Below are 18755 nucleotides of genomic sequence, written 5' to 3' on the forward strand. Positions count from 1 at the left end.
ATCTTTAGTGAATCTTTGATTTTCAAAGTACTCAATTAGTTCCTTCTTTAGATTTTGGTGAAAATCAAATTGTTAGCTTCATTCTGTTATTAGAAGTACTTCTGGTTCTGATGATTACAAATATGGCAGTTGTCTAAGTATAATATCCCTAGATATAGGATGTAAACCAGATTTTTTAAATCCTGTTTTAATGTTTTCACTCATATTTGGAGATAATTCTTTCATAAGACCCTTTAAATGATATAGAAATATGTGTTTAGGGAAGTTCTTCAAACTAAATGATTGTTTCCAATTCAACAAAATTTACCTCCGAGCTATTTTCAAGGATCTAAATGCAGCAACATCTCAGGGTTACAGCAAATGGGTGGGATTTGGTGGAAGAAATATAAATGAGATATTATTTTCTTCACACTTTTGAATCACATTATAAGACAAATGGCAAGATTAGTTATCTTCAATTAGACATTTTTTGCCTGGTAAATTGCTAAAATACTTTTTTATAAACCAGTCTTCAAAGCACTCTGCATTGAATCACCCACTTTGGTTCCTATTGAACCAAAATTCTTTATCTCCTCTTTTGCTCCAGACACCATACAGGTGTGTAGCTTTATAAATTGTGTAAATTGGCAACATCCATGCACTTGCTGACACCATCAATGATATTGATGCTTTACTGCGGTTTAATAATCTAGTTACCTTTTTTGTTCCTCGTTTTGTCAAGACTTTCTTACTAGTGGAGTTGCAATCAAGTTTGTCTTATCATATTTTACTATATTATCTGGATTAACATCCTTAAGTGATACTTCTATTTCATCAAAATATTTATTTATTGCAGAGTGATTGACTGAAGGTGGTTCACCACTAAAAAAAAAAAAAAATCCTCAAATTTTATAATTTCAAATTAAAAAGTGTATAAGAGCATAACATAAGAAAATAAAAAACAACATAAGTGTCATTTTACAACAATTTATTCCTAAAATTGTGAAAATATCTCAAAAAGGTTGCAAAATCAGTTAATTTTGAACAAAATTTTGAAAAACAATAATTAGGAAACAATTAGAAATTAGAGCTTCATATTTGGCAAACAGTTTTATGCACATAAAATAAAGGGCCTGAACCAAAATCAATGCTATATTCTTAGTAAAAGTTGAAATTTTTGATTTTTTTGGCAAAAACATCAAATTTTGGAGGGTTGGGTAATGAAATAAAATAGTAAAATGTAAATAATTCATTAACTGCTTTGTTTTTAGCATATATTTTGGTTCAGGCTTTTCATCATTATATGTAGAACATGTCCTGAAAATTTGAAGCAAAAAACTTAAGTCATTCAAAAGTTATGACATTTCAAAAATTAAAAATTGCACAAAAAAGTGAATGCAGAAAAACATCAATAAACATTTTATAACTAAAAAAAATGTTTACTGATGTTTTTCTGCATTCATTCATTTGTTGTTCTTCCTCTTGCCAACCCTTATTAATGGCTTTTAAATTTATCCTTTTTTTTTTTTTTTCAAAAGCGTCTTTTTTATTCATACTGGTAATTCTGATCCCTACAAAATGAGGACACTGTGGATTTTACACCATTTTCAAGGTTGAGGTGACTCATTACTCTCTGAGCACCAGTAGTTTCCTCATTAAAATACAATAAAGCTGAGTTCACTCCCAACTCAAATAAAGCTATGTGAATAAAATTATTTTTGGGCATCTATCCATCTAATACTATTAAGGCCCTCATTAGAATTCTTTGTTTGACCATGAGTGCATTTTTTTAAAAGGTTGTCATAACTCCATTCTTTAAACTCTTTCTTAATGATATGATATATCAATACTGGCAAATTAACTTTAGGTATGTAAATGCTGTGACCTGAAGAGTTTTCTTTCTTGCTGACACTAACTGAAACATGCTCAACATTTTCGTTTTCTTTTAGGGTAGGTGTTTTGGTCCACTGGTTGCCATGAAATGTTCCTTTTCATTTTAAACTTATTTTTTTGTTGCTTCTCATTATATATAATATTCTAAGATTTTAAAGTATATAATATAAAACTGATAAGTTATACTAAATAATAAAAAAAATGCAAAGCTTTTTAATTACAACAATAAATTATCAGAAGATAGTATCTGATGAATCATACAAAAATAACAACTTCCATACACTGTTATATTCTAAACTTTTATCAAACCATCCTGGTCTTCTAAACTAATGCGTGACTAACCAAATTTGACAAAAAAAAACTTAAGTCAAGGCAAAGAGAGAGAGCAATTATAAACATAAGTTTGTGTTGCTAGGGGCTGTTGCTATGGAAAGTTGTCGATAAGGTCTAAATAAAGTGAAATACCTCAAAAAATACTCAAGATATATCAAAACAGATTCCAGAAACGTTTACAGCTATGTTGAATTACTATAAAACAAAAGTAATCTCAAAAACCAACTTTTGATAAAAATTTAGTTTTTTTTTAGTGGTGAACCACCTGAAGCCCTTGATGTTTTTATATTTAATGCGTTCTGTAAAGATAAGTCATGCCTTTTGGCAAAGCCAAACTGCTTAATGTTTTATTTAATTTTATCTAAATATTCAACCAATTCTATCAAATCATGGTAGTCTAATGGATATCTCCAATTACAAGCAATATGCAATTTTTGAACTAAAGTAGCTTCTTCTTTATTACAAAGTGAACAATTTCGGCCATAAGGTTCAAAAGATTTTTTACAGTTAAATGACCTTCTTAGTGTTTTTCTTGGTATCTTAAATTTTATTGCCACCTCCCTAATTTACTTTCCCTTATTAATCTCTGTCAAAGTCTTCTCAACCATTTCATAAGAGTAATCGAATTATTGTCTTGCATCTAACTGTCTATTGCATTTCCTCGGAATCTAAAAATGAAACATTTTCTAATTATTTTTGTTAAGACACAAAATATTGTTTGATGTAGATGACTAGAATTAAGTAGTACCAACTTAGAAAATAAAATAAAATATAATCTGAATAAGTTCATATGATATGATTGTCTTTATAAATTACTATTACAAAATAACAACTTACCCCGAAGGCCTTATTTCTTAAAAAAAAATCATTTTTACCAAATCACCTCATTATTATAGTTATAATATTGCAACATGTGAAATGAATATTAGCACTAATAAATTTGGTATATACCTTTCTCTTCTATAATGCTACTGTAAAAAATGATTAATAAAGTTTTAACCTATAAAATGTTATTCAATTATAGTGTAAACCACTTTGAATATTTTTATTGTTGTGTTGCGAGGATTTTGTGACAAAAGTGCATTTAAACAAACAATATGCTCACCATTACAGTAGAGTTAACACAGTAGAAATTAAAAGTCATTATTACACATTATTTAAGATCTCAAAATTGACCCAAATAAACCCAAGTTTTACAGCTGATCCAAGTAACCCCATTTTACGGTATGTCCAAATTTGGCCTATATTGAGTTATGAATGTTGAAATGTTGATCTCTGCGCCCTCTACCGTCTACCAAATTATAGGGAGTGGAGGAGATATCCATTTTAAGTTATTCAATTATAATATATATATATATATATATATATATATATATATATATAAATATATAATTATAATAAATATATAAATATATATATATATATATATATATATATATATATATATATATATATATATAATTTTTTTAGTTTTTAACTATTTTTAGATTTTGAATCAGTTTCATATGTGTTTTTATCTACTAAAAGCAAAAAAAAAAAAGAAAAAAATTAAAAAATTTTCATATTTGACCCCCCACCGCTCGTTTTTTCGTGTTTTTTTTTCTAAAAAGAATGACACTAAAATTATTTTTGATAATCAACTATGCTCGCATTTTTTTTAATTTTCTTGTGTAATTTTGTTTAATAAAGATTAATCAAATGTTATTTTCAAAAAAATTTCATATATGACCCCCTCATTTAAAATGTTTTTGCCCCAAAACAATCCTTAATATATATCTATTATTTATATTCAATATAATTAATTATTATTATAATAGTTTAGTAATAAATAGAAATAAAAAAATTTATGAAAAATAAATGGTCATTTTGTTTATGACCAACCCCCCCCCCCCGTCCCCATCTTCTCTCATATTACCCTTATCGTATGATTTTTTTCTGCCTAAATATGGAACTTTATAAATTATAATTTTTAATTAAAACAAAAAACTTGATAGATACTCAATTATTAAACAAAGAAGCAAAGAAATGATTGGTATAAATTCATAATATTATAGCACAATGGGAATAAGTACAAAGAAATTCAAAATCTCATTTTTTTTAAAATTATACCAACAAAATAACAATATTTTAAAGGTATAATAAAAAAGAGATTGTTTAGAGCATATTTTCAAAAATTAAGTTTTTGAATTGCTTGTTTATATATGTGAGGAAGAACTTTTCGGTGGCGTTCTACTGCACGTAAAAGAAATTCTTTCTGCTCTTCATCTTTTGTAATAGATGTTACATAGTCTTGAATTAATTTTACAGCTCGTTTTGCTGTTCTGCTGCATCTGTTCTGCTGCATCTGTTCTGCTGCATCTGTTCTGCTGCATCTGTTCTGCTGCATCTGTTCTGCTGCATCTGTTCTGCTGCATCGTTTATAGATTTCAGTGATTTGATATGCTCAAGCATGTGTTTAAAATTTCTGTTAGCTTTCCAAAACTTTGGGGATTTTGCCAACCAACCACCGTCCTTGTTTAAATATCCGAATAAATTTTAGAATGTTACTTGATATGAGTCAAATTAAATAAGTCAAACAAGTACTCTGCTTCAGAAGAGGAAATTGTGGAAAGCCTATATCATGTTCACAGTTTTCTTTTATATTTCTCAGAATTGTTTTAGCAATTTTAGTTTTATCTTGATCAGATACCTTATCAGAAAATAATGAAAGAGGGGACATTTCTTCGGTTAAATACCAAAGATGCCGATTAAATGTTTCCAGGGCAGCAACAGCAATATCATTGTCAATTTTTTTATAAATAACTATTTCTTTGCAGAATTCCAATATAATTTTATTATCTTTATCAAAACCTTAATATCTTTATTAAAACCTTAATTTTTAATGTACGATCAATCAAACAACGAACAAGTCCAAATTTGTAGCAAGAGGGAATAAAACTAAAAAAATTTTGTAAAATTGCTTTTTTAGATGTACTTATTAAAAAATCCAATTCGTTTTTGACTTCAGTTTATCACAAAAAAACGTATACAGGTCTTTTTACTGTTTTTGCTTAAAAGAGTCATTTCCTAAACTGCTTAAATCTCATGTTGTCTATAAATTTTCTTGTGCTGGCAGTAATGCTAGTTACATTTGAGAAACCTCCAGACACTTGGCAACTAGAATAAATGAGCACCTTAAAAGTGATGAACAATCTCATATACTTAAACACTTAAATTTATCTCTTAATTGCAAAAATTTAGCTAACTGTGATTCTTTTGAGATTTTGGATAATGCCCCAACCAAACACAAATTAAAGATAAAAGAAGCCCTCCACATTAAATGGGAAAGTCCCTCACTTAATAAACAAACTTTATATTATACTATAAACTTATCTATTTAATTTTACTGTCAGTTTATTTATATATATATGTTTTTTTTTTTTGACAGTTGGGTATTTTGATTGGTTATTTACCGAGTTATTTTGTAATAAATATATTGGTTTATTATGTATAATTTTTTGTCTGGTAATATTTATTTGTAAAGACTTCTAATTTTTAATATTTATTTCAGAGGTTTTTATTATTGTAAAATAATCTTTTGAAAATGCAAATAAACTTTACGAAACATATCAAGAATAAAAACAATTGTGTTATTTTTTAAAAAATATATATATATATATATATATAAATATATATATATATATATATATATATATATATATATATATATATACATGCATATATATATTTATACATGTATATTTATATTTATTTATTTAGTCCCAAGATGAAGATGCTATTTATTGTCAGTAGTTTTTGAATGAATATGTCAGATTTCAAGAACTGTTTTATAAGGTTCTCATTACTTTGCAACAATAACAATGAAAAGTATTGTTACTTACGAGCAATGGTCCCTTATTGATACTTTAAACACAGATCATTCTTATATGGATTATTATATGGATTAAATTGAAATATGGATCATAAAGAGAATCTTTTTGAAAAAGTTACAATAACTGATAACCATGTGATAATGTTTATCTTATTAGCCAAATTGGATAATGAGACAAACTCTAATTAAACTAAAGTTTTAAAGAGTAATGTTTTTGACTAAAGTTATATACATTGCAAGAGCAAAGCAGTTGGGCACTCTGGAATCCAGAAAGAGGTCTGGACGACCTCGCATAACTTCTGCCACAACGGATCGGGTGATACATCGGCTTGCTGCTGCAAATCCAACATGGTCATCTCTCCAGATAGCAGTAAATTCATCACTTCCTGCCAGTACAAGAACAATCAGAAGACGCCTTTTGAAGGAATTCAAGCTGCCATCATGTCGTCCAGCAAAGAAAGCCATGTTAAGTAAAAAGAATATCCGTGACCGCTTGACATTCTGTCGCAAGTACAAAGACTGGACTGCACAAGACTGGAAAAAAACTATGTTTTCAGATGAGTCAACTTTTTCTCAGTTTGCCTCATATATCAGACATGTCAGGAGACCTGCAAAACAAAGATACAACATCAGGCATGTTGTTCCCACTGTGAAGCAGGCGCCTACCGTTATGGTGTGGGCAAGTTTCTCGGAATCAGGTCGAGGTGGCATATGGTTCATGCCAAAGAATACAACCATCAATGCTCAAGTTTACCTTGGGATATTAAAGGAAAAGTTGAACACTCACATGAACATTCTGAAATGTAAGGTATTTCAGCATGATGGTGCACCCTGCCACAGAGCAGCAGTTGTAACCAACTGGCTAAGACAGAAACATATCGAAGTCTTGGGTCCATGGCCTGGCTCAAGTCCTGACCTAAACCCAATAGAAAACATGTGGACAATGATTAAGCAGAAGATTGCTGCCACAAATCCAACGTCAGAGAAGTCTCTGATTGATGCCATCAAGCGTGTATGGACAACTGCCATAACCCCAGAATACTGCGCGAAATTGTCCGATTCAATGCCAGCGAGAATAGCAGCAGTACTGGGTGCCAAAGGACATTATTCAAAATACTGATACCATTTTTTACATGACAGAATATTTACTTGTATATAATATTTAAAATAAAAATGATTTCAAAAGTTTTTGTTGATATTTTGGGTATAAAAAGTGTAATTATATCAAAAAACCTAATCGGTTCCAAACTTATGGCCAAGACTGTATATATATATATATATATATATATATATATATATATATATATATATATATATATATATATATATATATATATATATATATATATATATATATATATATATATATATATATATATATATATATATATATATATATACATATATATAAAAACTTTAAAAACACTTAAAAACTATCAAATGTATATATATATATATATATATATATATATATATATAAACTATAAAAACACTTAAAAACTATCAAATGTACAAACTGTCACTATATGGCATTTGTATGCAAACTTGCCGTTTTTTACAATAAACACTTTCAAACTGTCTTTTCAAGCCCTGTAGAGGTTACATGAAACTTTCTTTGTTAAATTATACCAAGCATAGTTAAAAGAATTTGGGCACAATTTGTTACAAAAATATCTGTTTTTTTGTGTGAGGCACAAAAAAACATAGCACTTCATAATAAATATTATTTAAGAGTTATTTTTAAATGTTTTTGAGATATTGATGTTATTATTATTATTATTATTATTTTTTGACTTTTAGAGAGTATTATTATAATTAAAAAGTTGAGTAACATATTTTGTATGTTTAAGATTCATTTTGGGTAATTCCGTTTCAAAACAATAACAAAAATTCAAAACAATAACCCACTAACTCTAAATGACCTAATTTTTGAATCAAAGATACTTAACTCGGCTAAAAAGAATTCCCCAAAGATGTTTTAAACAAATCGGAATATTTTAAAAGTTATGCTCGTTTAAAATTCAAAACTTCGTAACATTTTTACTTATCATGCTCTCCTAGCAACGTTCTTAGTAACAAGTAAATGTCGATGCATACGTTGTTACCTTAACTATATTATTTCATAATTTGAAATTTTCCACATATTATTAGATGCTAAACCATAAAATGATGCTAAGAAATAATAATTTTTTTATATTTATTAATAAATCAATAAGAGTAAATTGGCGTTATAAATAAAATTTAAAAATAAACATGCTTACTATAAGAAGAATTACAGAAAAGGTTATGATCTATATATTTCCAAACTTCATATTCTTAAAGTATATATAAATATCTAAAAAAAAAAAAAAACTGAGCTGTTTTTTGACGTTCTAATCTAAAATTGTGACTTACTAATCTAAAAAATTTAATTTTTATTTTTGATTGAAAGTATATTGAGATTGAGACAGAAAATTGATAGGTATTTATGTTTAAGCACAACCAGAAAGTAAGAGTTCTTACATATGTGTAAAACTACAATATGCATATTTAATAAACTCGATTAAAAATATTTAAACATTAAAAACAGGTATTTTCCCTCAGAGCTAGTCAAAAAAAAGGAGGTACTTTCACTTAGATGTAAAACTACAATATCCATGAAAAACATGTCCATAAACAAACTCTACGGGCCGGAGCTACCTGAGCTGGTTATTTTTGAATTTTTCTAAATGATTTGAAGAGTATAAAACTTTTATGCATAACTGTAGTTAAAATATTTGGTGTCAAAAAATTTAATAGTCAACAAATAATGCGTGCAGTGACACGATCTATTCATAAATATCCACAGTGTAGTTGACTTATGTACTATAACGAAGTAGGTCGGATTCATCAAAATAATTAAGTGTTGCTAAATATTCGTGCTATCTCTACTTAAGATATCTATATAATTATTTGTCTAAGAAATAAAAACAGGCATAGAATTCTCATTATATCATTGTATCGGCCAAATTTAATCACAACTCAATCAATCATAAATTTGATTTAATATATTTAAATGAATAAATGAGTAAAAGATTACTTTTGCAATCCGACTACGTCATAACCTTGTACTTTATAAGTGCAAGTTTATAAGACCAAATAAAAATCTAAAATATGAAATCCTTAAACAAATGCAAATAAAGTTGCTGTTGATTTTAAAATCGTTTTTTTTACTTGCTTAGGTAAATGTCAAGGTGTTACCAACAAAATAACGGTTCCTTGGAGCCAAACAACTTTGCCGAATATTGTCTCGTTACGACTCCTGCGATTTGTTCAATGCATACAAGTTTAGTTTGTTTTATAACATATTCATCAAAAAGTATGCATCTAAGAAGAGAGAAATGTAGCGACTTTTTTACTACGGAAATGTAATAGAGTATACGATAAAAGTTATTTTCAAAGCTTTTAGCAATTAAAGAAAGTACTTTAAAAAAGGAAGTGAAATGTCTAAAAGATAGATAGAAAATATTATTTAATTATGGTTTCCAAATTGGTTCAGCTTTATATTTATGACTATTTGGTACATACAATGCTTTACTTAAATTACATGACATATATTTGCATTAAATGAAGAGAAAATATTAAAAAATACAGTTTAAAGTAAAAAATTGAAATTTGTTTGTAAAAAATGCATTTATTTTATTTTGGTCGATATTTATTTAATAACAAAATTGGTTTGAAACAAGTTACTGAATAAGAATAAAACCGGACATTATGAGAAAACTATTTCAACGAAGAGAAAATCTTTTGTTGACTTTTTATGCGAAGGAACTAAAGCGGAATCTTTCAAGTTGATCAAATGACAGCTGACATCATCATGTTCAACGTTTAAAGTTATAAATAACAAAGCTTTTATTTCTTTTATCAAACTAGACTTCCAACTCACTTGATTAAACAGATAACATTTGTTTTTCATAGTTACTACTAACAAACTAGTAAAATGTAAAAATTTTAGTGAAAAACCCTGATAGAAAGCAAACTTTTGTTTCAACTGGCTGAGAGTGATCATAAAAAACAAAAAAGAAAGGCTTTTGATCTATTCAAATCATTTAGAGACAGGAAATAGAATTCATTTCTCTCTGACATTAGCCTAACCTTGCCAATCCTCTTAATCAAGAATGCAACAAAAACACTCATTTTGCAGTACAGAGTCCATTGTGTTTATAGTTAAACTAAAATTCTGTGTTTTTCTTATTGTAAGGAAACTTACAAACCAAATTTATCTTTCATGTAACTACTTGTTTTATACTTGCTATCTTTTTTTTGGAGGAGAGGGGGTATTGATTGGAAGCAGTCGAACTGATGTCATTTCCCCGGACATAAGTTTTAACTTGGTAAAGGAGCATTTGAAGTAAGATCCGTTTCTTAAGAACGATTTTGCATATGATATTGGTGCTCCAGATTCAACAATCATTTTTTATGAAACTATTAAAAGCAAAACAAAAAATACAGCTAGCTATTTGTGTTAGACACAATTAAGCAAGTACAATGTCCTTAAAAATAGTCAAAAATTGAACCTCAAGAACTGAACAGAAAGTTAAAAACGTATTTGAAAAGTTTAAAATGCAGCTAAAGAAGAATTCTACTCGGAATTGCACGTTTGCAAACACGTTTGCAACATTTGATTTGACTGTGACATTACCTACTGGAGTAAATTATGCTAAAAAATAAGCGCTAAAATGTTAAAAAAAGTATGAAAAAACATTTTCTGCACAGACAAAGTAATGAAGATGAAATAGTGAAACTTTATCAAATTGTCGCATAGCAATTTTATGAAACTGTGAGAAATTACATAACACCTAGTATAACTAATATTTTTTAATTGATTTCAAGTCTTCGGTAAAATATCGAAAATTGGGGAATTGGGAAAGTTGTTTAAGTTTGCCCAGAATTCAGGAAAGAGGCGAAAATTGTATTTTGTCTAAGTTGATAAAGTTTTGTACTCGGAAGAATGTCATGAGATATTCTTCCGAGTACAAAACTTTATCAGAACAAAAACTACAAAATTCTTTGCAAAATTATGTCGCTCAAGTCGATAAAATGAAATATATACAAATTTATTTTGGATTTTGTAGTAGATAAGATTAAATGTCGATAAGAATATATTTAATAACATTAAAAATAGGTAAGACCAAATAATGCAGAGCAAATAAAGAAAATTAAATAAAAAAATCTTTTATTTATCTTGCTTAACAAATTTAGTTACGCAAGAAAAATGGAAAATTATATATTTTTAAATTAGGAAATAGCTAATGGAAAAATATAAAAGTATATTGAAGATTTATATAACTATATTGTTTATTGTTCGGATCTATATGTACATATATACAGCCCTCTGAATTAGGGTCAGCATTCGGCAATGCCGACTTAAATGATAACCTAGAAATGTTTAAGGTCGGCAGAAAATCACGGACCTAGTTTCTATATTCTATGGTAAAACTTGTGCCAAGTATTTTTTGCCGATCTAATGCCGACTTCTAACAGGTTAAGGTCGGCAAACTACACACACACACACACACACACACACACACACACACACACACACACACACACACACACACACACACACACACACACACATGATATATATATATATATATGATATATATATATATATGATATATATATATATATATACATATAAAGCCGGCGCGAAGGGGGAAGGGGCGTGTGACAATTAGTGAACTTTTTGTTTATTTGGTCGCCAAATTTGACCCTTTTAGACAAGTCAGTCGGCAAATGTAGACCTTTTAGACAAGTAAGTCGGAAAATTTTAAAAAACGAGGACGTCAGCAAAAATTGTAATGGCACCTTCTCCCCCCACGTGACACCTACTTGTTCTGGCCCTATATATATATATATATATATATATATATATATATATATATATATATATATATATATATATATATATATATATATATATATATATATATACACATACATAAATAAATATATCGGAGATATATATAAATACATATAACTATATTTGAGAGATACATTTGATAACACCATCAAGCAAAAAAATTGTTTTTCTGATTTTAAATATAAAATCAGAAAAACAAAAAATATTACAAAAATAATAAAAATTATTTCAGCAAAAAAACAAGCTAGTTAAAACAAAAATCGACAAAACACAAAACAGATTGTTTATACAAATAGTCTTTGTCTTAAACAATTTTTCTCATTACTAATTATTTTTGATGCTCTTTGTTTCTATGGTTTCAAGTTGAAAATCTCTTAACATAGTTCTTAGCGATCGTACGTAAATTTCGTGTAATTCATTTTCGTCACTTTCTTCATAACCGCAATTTTTTTGTTTTATTGAACTTAAAAAATTGACTTCATTTTTAATTGAATCTTCTCTACGATTTTCTTTCTGCAGAAGGTTTCCTTCTGACATCTGGGAAAAGTAGAAGTCTCTATCTATGGAAGATTTATATTTCATTCTGTAATTTATTAAGCTCTCGTTTTTTTGCAGATTATAGATGTTATCGGAAATATCTTGACCTTCTACAAACAGTTGCCTCAATAGTCCATTAGTTTTCTTTACCTATTTTGTTAAAAAGAATAAAATTGAAGCTTAGACTGTGCAAAACAAAAAAAATATACTTAATTTTAACGTAAAAAGTATGACAAAATATATGTATAACCTATAACACAAAATATTCAATAAACGATGCCAATCATTTCGATATTAAAAAGTTGAAATTTAAATTATGATCAAGTAAAAAAGGTTGAAAAGAAATGTGAAAAGAACATGAAAGGCATTTCACTACGGATTTTTATAATACACTGCATACGCATATATTACTTTATAAACAATATTAAATGTTTTATGTACTAAGATTATGTTGCAGCACAGAAATACTTTAATGGTAACAAAAGTTTTTTATAATATTAAGTGCTCGTCAAATGTTGTTATTTTATTGTATAGAACACATATTTAGGCTTGAAAACCAATTTAAAAAAAAAGATTTTTAGAACCACCCAATATATATATATATATATATATATATATATATATATATATATATATATATATATATATATAAGCAAAGAAATAGCTTAAATCGGTATTCTCCATTTTTAAGTGGGTGCACTTGAATTTTTTATCATCAAGTCTGTAAATTAAATAGAACTTACATACCCACCTTTTCAATTGATTTTTTCATTTTTTTTATTATAAAAATAATTGAAAATTTGCTAAGAAAAGAATTTGTAATAAAGTAAGTAAGAATAGCAAGTTAAACTTTTTTTAACAAAATCACTTCCAACAAAACTGCCAGTAACAACTATTTAAGTTAAGAGTTACTAAAAAGCAAAGTAGAGAGTCAAGAAAAAAAAAAGGTTGACTATAACTTCAAAATCACTGGGTTCAAGGAAAAAACTGTTAACTAAAATTTGTTAAACGTAAAGGAAGATTTAACGATAAATGAACTTTACTGAAAGATGAGTCACGCAAGACCTTGCTATGGCTCAAGCTTGACAGCTAAAAAATGTTAAACATGACGTTTTTAGGTTGTGTTTAATAAAAAAAACATCAATAAAATAACCATCCCAAGTATGAAAACATTATTCCATTTAAGGACGGAGAAGATTTATAGAGGCAGAGAATGGAATCAGTTAAGAAATTAAGAAGTTAAGAAATGGCGCACCCAATAAGTGAAGCAACCCTAACTGATAATAACTTTTTTGTTTAGATATATGGTTTATATCAGGACTCAGTAAGAGCTTGCCATTTATGAATATATAGAATTATCCTATTGCGCTGGTTACTAGCAAAAAAGAGTTTTACTCAAATTGAAGTTAACTTGATGCTGCAAGCTAATGAAATCTAACCCCAAAAAGGTGCTGATTAAATAAAGAATAGATTAATAATTTTAAATGCATTCCCAGTACACCATATGAAAAGAAGCTGATATTTTTTTTAAGTATGTATTTATATACAATATAAAAATAGCACTGCTTAAAACAAACTTTATTCATATTTATAATAATGATTTTTATGTAGAGTTGATTCCTGTTATTATTCATTTGCAACAAAATTGTTTTATTCAAACTATTTTCTGAACAAATCATACATTTGTAATATATATATATATATATATATATATATATATATATATATATATATATATATATATATATATATATATATATATATTTAATCAACTGGAAATTCATTTGGTTTTCAATAAAAACTAACTTAAACTTATTTGGGTAACATTGATTTTTAAATCATGTTTGGTGTTCAGCCCACTGTGATGGTTGCTTGATTCTTTTGTTGGAAATAACTTTGTTCAAAAATAAACTATTGCAATGGTTACCATACTATTAACAGCTAATTAGAATTTTGTGCAATAAAATACCTCAATAAAGTACTTCAATAAAATACCTCAATAAAATATCTCAATAAAATACCTCAATAAAATACTTCAATAAAATACCTCAATAAAATATCTTAATAAAATACCTCAATAAAATACCTCTTTTTCCAGATTTAAAATCTTCATGAATTGAAGTTCATTTTCTAAAAAATTTTTATTTTTATAATTAAAACTAATAATGAAATTTATTATATATAACATAAAATGTCTTAATAATAAGAAAATAAAAAATTAAAAAAAAACTTTAATTGTAATAAATTGCAAAAACTTATTACAATTAAAGTTTTTTTTTTAATTTAATTAAATTGCAAAACTTAAAACCAATTTGGTTTTAAGTTTTGCAATTTAATTTATTTCTTGTTGATTAAAACACAATGTTGTACAATATAACAATCTAAAACTTTTTTTTTTAATTTATTTATTTAACTGTTTTTATTTATTTATTTGGTTTTATATTGTTTTTACTAACCACCATGGGAAAATATTTCAAGAAACAATAAACTACCTCTTGCCTGTGATTGAATTCTAAAATAAAAAACATAAATTTAAATGTCTGAATGGAGCCATCGTAAAAAAAATATTTAAGAATAAGTTTTTATGTTATAGTGTTGTACTTACTTTATATTTGCATTATATTTACATTACATTATTTTATACATTGTATTTGCATTACATTTTACTTCATTATCATTGTTTATATAGATGTCGATAAAAAAAAAGTCAAATAAAAAAGCAATTTAAAATAAACATTTAAATATTTTTACTTATATTATTTTAATTTTCAATATTAAGAATTTTATGTATGTATTGTTTTTAATAACTTGGATAGAAAAACAAGAGGATTTAACCCATATTTACTATTATAAGATGTTTGGTTGCTAACCAAAAATTAGCAACAAATCGAGGCTTGATTTTGATTAGAGCAGAGTTTTATAAATCAACTGGAATTGGGTTTAAAAATATGGCTAATTTAATACGAATAAATTACAATTTTGTTTTAACAATTTTGCCCTTAATAACAAAAAAAAATTTTAGGCGAGGAAACCCTCCCCAACAAAAATAATAATTTAAATGTTTATTTAAACATATATATATATATATATATATATATATATATATATATATATATATATATATATATATATATGTATATATATATATATAGCTTTATTATTTAATAATATTGAGCACTGTAATACATGCAAGAGTCTTCGTATAATAACATCAAAATACTTAACCTCATATATATTTTATATATCTATGTCTATACAAACATATATGTATATATATATATATATATATATATATATATATATATATATATATATATATATATATATATATATATACACACAGTTAGGGGTTATATATATATATATATATATATATATATATATATATACATATATTGATTTTTAAATCATATATATATATATATATGATTTAAAAATCAATATATATATATATATATATATATATATATATATATATATATATATATATATATATATATATATATATATATATATATATATAACCCCTAACTGGTTGTCAGAAAGTTTTTCCGTATTTTGTTGACAAAAAGTAAAAATTAAAATGCAAGACCGGAATTTTTTTTTATTACTTGATAGACTACCTGCCCCAACCAAACCCTCAGTTGATGTAGCAGCACTCCCTTGCGAGTCAGGCTATAAGATAGTCGATGTAGCAACACTCCGTTACAAGTCAGGCTATTTGTCAGTCGATGTAGCAGCACTTTGTTGTGAGTCAAGCAATAAGATAGTCGATGTAGCAACACTCCGTGCATGATTTACAGTAAAAAAAATAAAAAAAATAAAAACATTTTATTAAAAAAATAAAAACATTGTTTATATTATTAAAAACATTCAGAATGTTTTTAAAAACTCTGGAAAATTAAGAAAACTTCTGGTCAATTTAATTTGCATTTTTGCGGTTTTTTAAAAAAACGATTAATTTGTAATTAAATTAATGGTTTTAACTTTCTGACAACACGCAAATGTTGGACAAAAGTCAAAAGTAATTAAAAGTGACGTATTTGTTGGCATAAGAATCATTTTTTTTCCTTCCGTACTCACAAATGCAACAATCTATAGAACTATATATACACACAGGAAAATTTACCCAGGAAAAAAAATTCTATAGAATTTCTATAAACTTTTAAAAGATATGGTCTATAAAATTCTATAGATTTTCCATAGAATCTCGGTTAATTTCTATAGAAATTTTTATAGAAATTATTTTTCTACATACACTTTAAAAAAAATATTTTACAGCAATTACTTAAGAAATTAATAAACATTCTATAGAAATTTTATGGAAATCCTATAAAACTTTTTTTCCTGGGTAGATAATTCTTATATACATAAATACAATTTAGATTTTTTTGTATGTAATATAAATTAGGCCACCTTAAAGACATATTTTATTAATTATTATCTCATATAAATATATTTTATATTATATTTAATTATATTATGCATCATTTTTAATTATATTATATACCATATTTATTATTCTTACACTATTTCTCAATAACAGTATCATTTATATTATAATTGTTATTTGTAATTATATAAATTTTATTATTAATTGGTAGTTTTAAAACCTAAAAACATACGCCTTGTTTATTTCTTTTAGTTTTGCCAGTATCTCAACTTGAGATGAAGAAAATGATGCTAAAATATCTCTTTCGTCATAAGGTCGCCTTGCCTGCTAATAAATAAATAAATAAGTCATTCAAAAGTGTGGTACATTATGGATATTTTTTATTTTGTTTTTAACTTAATTGTTTTTCTTTTTTTTCTTCTTCTCCTGTTAAAAAATTTGTCTTCAAAAGTGTCAAAAAAGATTTAAACAAAATTAATCAGAATATATTTATTATTTTAATAAAAACTATTAATTGATCATTTGACCTTATAATTGTTTTTAAAATGAAAATCTTTTATAGTTTGTTTGCCATAAAATTTGTTATTTATTAAAAAATAAACAACAAACTATATGTTGAATGCTACATGATTAACTTTAAAAAAAATAAGGAAAAATCAAATTTATCAAAAGTCCATTGTTTCCAGAATTTATAGAGGAAAACTAAAATAAATGGGGCGCTTATTAAATGGGACAAAATCAAAATTTGTATAGAAGCATCTATGGTTGGATATTAAAACTCCTGTGGTAAAAAGTGTTAAACACAACCATTTAATAGACCAAATAATTATTCCCATTATGGTCTAAATATAATGGCATTTGATGTTATTGTGTTTTGGTGAAAAAAAAGCAATTTTAAAACATAAGTTTGTTTTTCTGGTTTTTCAGCGATTTCTAAAGTCATGAAAAATTTAATTTTTGAATACCCAGTTGTCTCTAATTTTTAAAGCATTTACGTTGAAGTTTTTTTTTTATTTCTATTTTTAGTCAGGCTTGTCATTTGTAGATAAAGTGGAAAGCTTATTGAATGGGACAAATTATTAATTATTGAATGGGAGTTATCCAAACAAACTGTTGTAAAAAAACAAAAAAATAAATTTTGACTTGATATTTTGCATCTCTATTATCGCTACCCCATTTTTTTTAACAATAAAAGCACTTTTAGATTCAACACTCTAATATTATACTGATTTAACAAACTGAGAGGGCTCCCATGCACACATAGACTGACTAAATAAGGAGAACATATAAGGAAAAGCTTCAATATTCAGTATGGGTTTTGGTTGGTGCAGCAATTTTTTTAATCATACTTCAATTGTTGACTTAATGTAACTTTTTTTTAATTCAGTTTTAGGAATACTAAAATCATAATAAAAAATGTAAATTAAAACAGAAGCACAAACTTTTTAATTGAATTCCATTTTAATTTCTTCCCAACACAACCCTGTTGTTTATAACTATTTTATTGATTTATACGTTAGCGGATAATTTTTATTAAAAGAATGCACAAAAATGCTTTATAATGATCAGGTTTTTTCTAAATTCTCTAGAGATTTTGCTTAGGAAAAACATCAGTGTTTATGCAGCTGTTAAATAATTCATACTGACAGCCAAAAATTGGCTCACATGATTAAGGTGGTGAAAGGAGAGAATTGGGTAGTCTCTGGAAAAGTGTACAAATAATATTCAGAGGTAAAATAAATTGAACAAGCAAAAGTTTTTGTTAAAAGGGTTAAACCTGGAAAGTTTAATAATTACTAGATATTTTGAGGCTGCAATTTGACAATCGGATAGTCATTTTGCTGCTGAAAGCACTGTTTATATAC

The 18755-nt window shown here is 26.4% G+C and overlaps 1 protein-coding gene across 5 annotated transcripts in view; it reads right to left on the minus strand.

Moving 5' to 3' along the window:
* Positions 1-12058: 12058 nt before the first annotated feature.
* LOC136071980 (potassium voltage-gated channel subfamily KQT member 1-like) overlaps positions 12059-18755 on the minus strand; it is a 60067-nt gene continuing 53370 nt past the window's right edge. The window contains exons 12-15 of one of the 5 annotated variants that reach the window (XM_065818851.1): positions 17123-17217; positions 14990-15009; positions 14584-14627; positions 12059-12647 (exon numbers count right to left, since the gene is read on the minus strand). In XM_065818851.1, coding sequence (XP_065674923.1) covers positions 12285-12647; positions 14584-14627; positions 14990-15009; positions 17123-17217 — 522 coding nt within the window. In that variant the 3' untranslated portion in view covers positions 12059-12284. Of the gene's footprint in view, positions 12648-14570; positions 14628-14989; positions 15010-17122; positions 17218-18755 lie in introns of those variants that run through there. The other 4 variants (XM_065818852.1, XM_065818853.1, XM_065818854.1 and 1 more) reach the window with 4 other exon arrangements.

The sequence above is a fragment of the Hydra vulgaris genome, chromosome 15, assembly GCF_038396675.1.
Source record: "Hydra vulgaris chromosome 15, alternate assembly HydraT2T_AEP".
In the NCBI taxonomy this organism is placed as follows: domain Eukaryota; kingdom Metazoa; phylum Cnidaria; class Hydrozoa; order Anthoathecata; family Hydridae; genus Hydra; species Hydra vulgaris.